Source organism: Odontomachus brunneus, unplaced genomic scaffold (genome assembly GCF_010583005.1).
Source record: "Odontomachus brunneus isolate Ranch 3 - 2012 unplaced genomic scaffold, Obru_v1 Obru_scaffold_028, whole genome shotgun sequence".
Taxonomy (NCBI): Eukaryota; Metazoa; Arthropoda; class Insecta; order Hymenoptera; family Formicidae; genus Odontomachus; species Odontomachus brunneus.
In genome coordinates, this window is record NW_022639478.1 from 875,776 (window position 1) to 883,376 (window position 7,601).

At 34.2% G+C, this 7,601-nt stretch overlaps 2 protein-coding genes across 6 annotated transcripts in view; one reads left to right on the top strand and one right to left on the bottom strand.

Moving 5' to 3' along the window:
• Positions 1 to 1,939: 1,939 nt before the first annotated feature.
• Positions 1,940 to 3,377, top strand: LOC116842885 (U1 small nuclear ribonucleoprotein A). The gene is made up of 3 exons (XM_032812702.1): positions 1,940 to 2,097; positions 2,328 to 2,569; positions 2,696 to 3,377. The coding sequence occupies exons 2-3, from the start codon at positions 2,333 to 2,335 to the stop codon at positions 3,152 to 3,154; spliced, it is 696 nt and encodes a 231-aa protein (XP_032668593.1). The 5' UTR covers positions 1,940 to 2,097; positions 2,328 to 2,332; the 3' UTR covers positions 3,155 to 3,377.
• A 245-nt stretch (positions 3,378 to 3,622) lies between these two features.
• The window catches only part of LOC116842886, a 7,774-nt gene continuing 3,795 nt past the window's right edge, over positions 3,623 to 7,601 (bottom strand). For 3 of the 5 annotated variants that reach the window (XM_032812704.1, XM_032812703.1, XM_032812705.1), the window contains 3 exons: positions 5,839 to 6,994; positions 4,420 to 4,665; positions 3,624 to 4,273 (listed from right to left, as the gene is read on the bottom strand). In XM_032812704.1, the coding sequence (XP_032668595.1) occupies positions 4,041 to 4,273; positions 4,420 to 4,665; positions 5,839 to 5,899 (540 nt within the window). In that variant the 5' untranslated portion in view covers positions 5,900 to 6,994 and the 3' untranslated portion in view covers positions 3,624 to 4,040. Of the gene's footprint in view, positions 4,274 to 4,419; positions 4,666 to 5,115; positions 5,604 to 5,838; positions 6,995 to 7,601 lie in introns of those variants that run through there. The other 2 variants (XM_032812706.1, XM_032812707.1) reach the window with 2 other exon arrangements.

Genomic DNA, 7,601 nt, shown 5'->3' on the forward strand with positions numbered 1-7,601 from the left:
AACTATACACGGTCGGCCGCGAGCTCGTTGCTTGCGCTTGCACTTGGTTTCGCGATACTACTGTGTCGCTTGATATAGGGTGCTTTCCAATTGCTTAACACATCTTGACACATATGTACACAGAAATGCACAAAATGTAACGTTGTGCACGATTCAATTGGAACAAAGTGTATACGTATGTCGGGTAGAGTTAGGATTATTTTTCAACTGTGCTTATATTTTGGTATTTTTTAATAATAAATAATAAAATTTAAATATTAAAAAATATATTATTTATTTCACGTCGCAAATGCTAGTCTTTTTTCAAGCCGCTACGCTTATTAACTTTAATTGTCACTAGAAAACACTAGTTTACACAGTCGACTAGTAGCCCTCGAGCTGAGTACGGATGTGTAATGGCTCCTGCACACAGGACGCGGTAATACTTACCGCGCGGCGGAAGTTCGCACGACAGCCAATCAATATGCTGCTTTCCGTAATAACCTTCTAGCTCTTACGGAAAAACAACATATTGATTGGCTGTCGCGCAGACTTCGCCGCGCGGCAAGCATTATTGTGTCCTGTGTGCAGGAGCCATAATGTTGTGTCGACGATTACGACAATTGGAATGCAACTTGTGTCGCCGTGTGCATGAAAGTATCTAGGGATATTGCAATAATATTGGAAATTAAATATAATAATATTGGAAAGCACCCAGTATGTACTAGAGTGCGTTCCGTTTCCACGCATTATGCGCATGAAACGCAGCTTTAGAGTGACAGAAATACGAAAGTGAGATAAAAAGAGAGAGAGAGCACTCAGGTGAGATTCTCGAACCTAGGTTAGGTTAGTTCTTGAACGCATGAGAGCACATGGACTGCACTATTTTGGAGCTGAGTCCATGCGTTCGAGAACTAACCTAACCTAGGTTCGAGAATCTCACCCGAGTGCTTATTTTATCTTACTCTTGTATCTCTGTCACTCTAATGCTGCGCTTCATGCGCATCATGCGTGGAAACGCACCCCTAATGTGTACTAGAGATGCACGATTCTTAATCGATTCGATTCTTTTTCTAATAAATTTAGGGAAAAAGGGTTGTTCGTGCTTGCATATTTCATATTTTTCGCTTTTAAAGAGATAGACACCTAATCAGAGGATCGATTGTGTATCTCGAATCGGAGTGAAAATTACAAAAGTGAGCGAATTCACTAAGCATTGACCAATAAAGTTACAAATATTCTAGAAAATTTGCTCACTTTTGTCATTTTCATTCCGTTTTAAGATACACAATCGACCCCCAGACGCTTGGAAGAAACAATCGAGTTAGTTATCTTGCTTTTGCTTCTTCCAAACATTCCAATATACTTTTGTCTGGTTTTAAATATAAAAAGTGCGAAGAATGCAAACAACACGAATAAGCCTATTTTTGGGGAAAGAATCGAATCGATTCAGAATCGGGCATCTCTAGGGGTCGATTGTGTATCTCAAATCGGAATGAAAATGACAAAAGTGAGAAAATTTACTAGCATATTTGTAACTTCATTGGACAATGCCTAGTGAATTTACTCACTTTTGTAATTTTCACTCCGTTTCAAGATAAACAATCGACCTCTAGGGGTACGTTCAGATTCCCTACCCGGGTGCACTCTAATACTAGAAGTGCTATAGTATATGTAACATATACTATAGTGTTTCTAGTAATAGAGTGCACCCGGGTAGGGAATCTGAACGCACTCCTGAACGCAGCCAGTCTTTCAATGGCCTGGTTTGGTTTGTACACTTGATACACGTACTAAATAGTAACTTTCTATTAGATAATCTTAATATCGACGATATATATAAACAACGGTATATTAAGCTAATATAATACTCATCAACAAAACGTATTGTATTGATTGAATGCATCGCCGTTGATATGCATTGGCGATATTAAGATTATCTAATAGAAAGTTACTATTTAGTACGCATATCAAGTGCACGATGTAAACCAAGCCAATTATACTAAAAATTTTACAAAGTTGGCAATTTTTATTACTAACTCAGCAGCTTTTGGCTGCTCATCACCGCTTGTCGCGTTACGCGGATATTTTTCAAGTAAACGCTATTTAACCTCAAATGTAAGATAACCTCACTTTATATATAAATTTATTTTTAAGTTTAAATAATATAATAAAATATATACATATTTTTTTATTTAAACGCGCGCGCTAGGATGCTTATATATTACGCTTTATATGTTGCATCTCTCTCATAATTCGCCTAAATATATAATTTTTGTCACATAATCCAAGTTTAATTTATGTGATTTCTAATATAATTTTTGGAAGTAAACATCTTTTATTTTCAGTAAAAATGGACATTCGTCCGAATAATACCATCTATATCAACAATTTAAATGAGAAGATCAAGAAAGATGAATTAAAGAAATCATTGTATGCTATCTTCTCTCAGTTTGGTCAAATTCTGGATATTGTGGCGTTAAAAACATTGAAGATGCGTGGGCAAGCTTTTGTTATTTTTAAGGAAATAGGAAGTGCGACAAATGCATTGAGATCTATGCAAGGATTTCCGTTTTATGACAAACCAATGGTAAGAATTGACAGATCATATGTATATAAGGCTCTTATAATAATGTATATTAATGTAATATTTATATTAAATATATTTATTATATATTACTGAGATTTTATATTATATTGTTTGTTTGTTTCACAGAGGATACAATATGCTAAGACTGACAGTGATTTGATAGCCAAAATGAAGGGTACCTTCGCAGAACGTCCAAAGAAGCCAAAACGAGTTGTTCCAGCAGCAGATGAGGAGGCTAAACGTGCCAAGAAACGCGCAAAGGAGCAGGCAAAACATTCCCAACAAATTGGTTACCATGCTGGTGTACCTCAACATCCAGGACTTGTCAATACAGCTGTGCCTGAGCAACCACCAAATCAGATATTATTCTTAACAAATCTACCGGACGAGACGAGTGAAATGATGTTATCAATGTTGTTTAATCAATTCCCAGGCTTCAAAGAGGTACGTTTGGTACCTAATCGACACGATATTGCATTTGTTGAATTTGAAAATGAAGTACAGTCCGGGGCAGCGAAAGATGCTTTGCAAGGTTTCAAAATCACACCGTCGCATGCAATGAAAATATCATTTGCAAAGAAATAAGTTTAACTTATTTCTAACTTTTTTCTACTGTTAATATTTAAGTAATATAAGTGAAAATTTGATCAAGTAGATATTTCAAAAGTTAATGCTATGCTATCGACTTCGATTGTCTCGTCTGTAATACTTTGCAGAAAAATATGTTTCATTTATTATTCCTTAATCTTATTTTGTAGTGCTCATCAAATACAATATTACTTTAAGGTAGTTTACTGTGTCATTTTGTGTCCTGCCAAAAATATATAAGAATATTTAATAAACTTTACTACAATATACTTTACTAAAATATATAAGAATATTTAATAAACTTTACTAGAATATTTAATAAACTTTACTACAATTTTCAAGTATTTAAGTTCTATTAATACATAAAGAACATATATATTATTCGTTTGAAAATATATTCAAACATAAATGCTTGAGTGACCTTAGAGGAAAGTAAAAAAATACGACATTTTTGGAATCATATATATTTATCATAATGAACCACGATGAAATATGCAGATACTTATATATACACAATGCAAATATATTATTTATTTTTACGTTTTTGTGATAAATCTATGCATGCATCGTAATTACTCCTGCAACACAAACAGCCTATAGCATATTATTAAAAATGATAAATGATATATATATATATATATATATATATATATATATGTGTGTGTGTGTGTGTGTGTGTGTGTGTATATTTTATACATACGTAAATATCATATATTTGTTTCTCATTGGCGTTGCTACGTATTAATTATTTAGAAAGCTAACTTTACAATTATAAAAAGAGTATATAAAGTGACGCCGAATACTATTATCTATTATATATATGTGTGTGTGTATATATATATTATATATTACGTCCTTCTGGATCGTATGAGACGGCCAAAGATTACGCCAAATACAAAGCAATATAAATGAGAGAGCCAAGGAATGATAAAAAAATATACAATATGTCAGGAGACATAACTGTCGTACTATTGCAGGCCTCTCTAAGGCAGAGACTGCATTTGTCCATTTTTACAAGTTGATGGCTGTCTAATTTTCCTTCCATTATTTGACACGGATCAAAGTTGTCCGTTTTAGCCGTTTGGCATGTCCTTATGATGACGTCTTGATTCTCAACTGGAAACATTACAACACCAAGAATATGGATTTTTGAGAAAATTATATGTACTTGTACTTCATAAATTTCTTTCAATTGAAACATTCACCGTTTCATATATAATAACGTATATTATGTCGACTATTTTCTTTTGCTCTGTCCTTACCATTGAGAGTCATTTTGGAGCATGCCATTTTGGGGCTTTGGTAAGTGTCTTGATGTTGTATCTCCTCGACGTCAAAAAGCCACTTGATCGAATCTAAGACGTTATGCTGTTTGATTTTTTTGTTGTACCATTCCCGCATGTTATTAACGGTGCATTCGATTGGTTTGACCGTCGAACTTGGCACTAGTTCGGAACCACATTCTTTGTCTGATAGCGAGGTGCACATATAGCACTTCAGGACATTGTCTGTGAAAAGGAAGCATGGATAATAAGTCGTTCCATACGAAACAAGATAGTCGTATCGCGCGTCATATTAATAAATCATTTTCTCTTCGGTTCGAAATTAAATATTATTCTTCTCTTGGTGCTTTAAGAAGATCCTTAATTTCTTGTCTGTTCCTACGTAATTTCACACAAAGGACACAGCGACTCGTTCTCCATCAAATAAATAGTTTTCAAGAAAAAAGAAGAAAAAGTTTCGTGATCTCTTTTCTTCTATATGTGAATATAGAATACTTTTTTTGCATTGGAGAAACTATTTCTTTAATTAAAATTATTTGCACTTAAGTTTGCTCTTTATTTTATCTATCCTCACAATTGTCGAATTTTTATTTAGAGAATTTGGCAAAATTATTGGTAATTTTAGAAGAAACTCGATTGAAAAATTATAGAATCTTTAATGGATAGTATAATTACCTAACTCTTTTCCACATATCTATATCGTCTATACGCATAGACGAGATTCGAGTTATGCTATTTAGGTCGCAAAGTAACGATGTGACGCCATGCGTCACGACGGTCTTTATGCGTTTATACGCATGTGTATACAAGACGAGAGAACTTTCTTCCCTTTTGTTTTTTTTTCTTGCATAAAAGTAAAAACACAAAGTGCGATTAAAGGAAAAAGTACACTATTTGTTTACTATTAGTTTAAAGCTTCACAGTGAATATACAATTCAGTAAACACTAACAGTAATATTACATATTGTTATGTTACTGACAGTTGGTGTTTACTGGGAATGGTGTTTGCGGTGATATTTTTTTATATTTGTTTATGATTAATTTTCAAAAGTAATTCTCTCTCTACACTGTTACTAAATTTTTAATTTTTGCGTAATACTATGTAAACTCCTTTTCTTCTATTGATTACACGTATCACATCTATTTCTCACTACGTCTATATTTAATTACCTTTTTATCTTTCTGCTTCTTTTTCGAAAAGTTCCATCGGAATATTTCTGTACAAACATATGCGAAAATTTGACAAGGATACCGATGACGCATGATCGTTTTCCTTGCTTAACGAAAATTCTATCAGCTATATAAAGCAAAATATAAAGCAAAATTCAAGCAATAATTCTCGAACACATTGTTATTCTTTTCAGAGCGTTACTGTAAAATTATTAAAATTAACGTCACCTGACTGAACCACCGCAACAAAGGCTAAAGCGACGAATGATATTGCGATCCTTCGATACATTCCGCTTCTTTGATAGAACAATTTTTGCCCTCGATGATAGAAACGTAACTTGCGCAGTTAGAAGATAACGCACGACGAAAGAGAGTTGTAGTGCTGTAGACAGTTTGATCGCGAGTATGCGCGAACCTCCGCGGGAGCTTTTCGTTCTCCACGCTGCATTAGCCCCCGCTCTCAGTCTTCTCCTACCCCCTGTTTCCCTTGACATTTTATCCTCTATCGTCCAGCAAGCTTTTCCGTAACGCGCAAATTACGGCTTCCTGGTAGATAGAGTCTGCTTCCTGGCTTCCTCCAGGATTGTGGTTCATAGGACGTTTTTCCCTGCGCCAATTTTGTTTGATTCACGACAAAATTGTATCAATTATTGTTAATGAAATCCACGTTTGACGATGGTCGCCTACAATCATATATTGGACTAAATTGTTTGAATAATACCTAAACAACTATCCTAAGAGATTGAGTAAGCTTTCGTGTTTCCATCGTGTCATTTAGAACAATATTAATGATGAATTCGATTTAATTTACTAAGTATTCCAAATATGTTTTCCACGTAATTTACTAAGTATTTTTATAATACAGTGGCATTGAAAAGTTGCGCTGCAGATGAAAAGCCAAAATGTCGATGTCAAACGCATAATGAGTTAACGCAAGGCATAGCAATCGTGAATTCGCAATTCTCGAAAGTAGTCATTAATCGAAACTGGATGCATTGTACGCGTTCAATGAGGCACACGATAAGTTGGGGTTAGACTAGGGAGGACGAGAAAAAGGGGAGAGATGGCCAATGTAGCGCGGGTCGGCGCCGCGGCGCCTGTCGGAGTGTCGTAACGTCGCGCCACGCCGCGTCGCGTTGACGCCAGTGACGCCGTTTACGTAGCCGTCGACTTTCAACTTAGCTATTACGAAAAAAATCTCACAGATAAAGAGAGATCAGGAGAGTATTTTCTGTTTTTTCTTCTCCACTAAATTTTTCCTAATTTTTCCTTTATACTGTTTTTTATGTCCTGCGCTCGAAAAATCACTCGTCGTGATCATCTGGTTGTACTCTTTGTCTACGTTTTTTTTGCTGTATGATGTTACGCCTATACCAGAATTTACCTGAAATTTTGTTTCAAATGTTTTAATTAACGAAATGAAAGTAAATCGTAGCCAGATTTGTTATATTTTTCTTTCACTATCACAAGGTGACATTTTGTTAGTGGCTGAGTTATTTGACAATATATATTGAGTTTTGCAATAAGCAATTGCGGATTTTTCGGCTCGGATATAACGTTTACATTTTTATGCCGTTATAAATTCATAAAATAATGTACTCAAACAATAGCAGATTACAGATCTAAATGATGCATACATTGTTTTATAAAATTATAACGACGTAAAAATACAATCGTTCCATTTTATCTGGACGATCCAAGGTTACTCGGATAATCTCGAAATTATACGAAGGTTATTCGAGATCACATGAGCCAATCGATATAACGAAATAACGAGCGTGTCTAAAAAAATAACGACAATTGAATTGAATATTATTTGTCACGTTATATGTACGATTTACATAAATTCACCAAATGTTAAGACCGATCCTTGTACGTACGTGTTGAATATATAATTTTCCTCTCTTTATAAATATAAATATAAATATAAATATATATATATATATATATATATATATATATATATATATATATATATATATATATATATA

Excerpts from the sequence above, each read along its gene's own strand:
- LOC116842885 (XM_032812702.1), top strand. The coding sequence starts at position 2,333 with ATGGACATTCGTCCGAATAATACCATCTATATCAACAATTTAAATGAG. Across the intron at positions 2,570-2,695 it reads CGTTTTATGACAAACCAATG|AGGATACAATATGCTAAGAC; the intron begins GTAAGAATTGAC and ends TTTGTTTCACAG.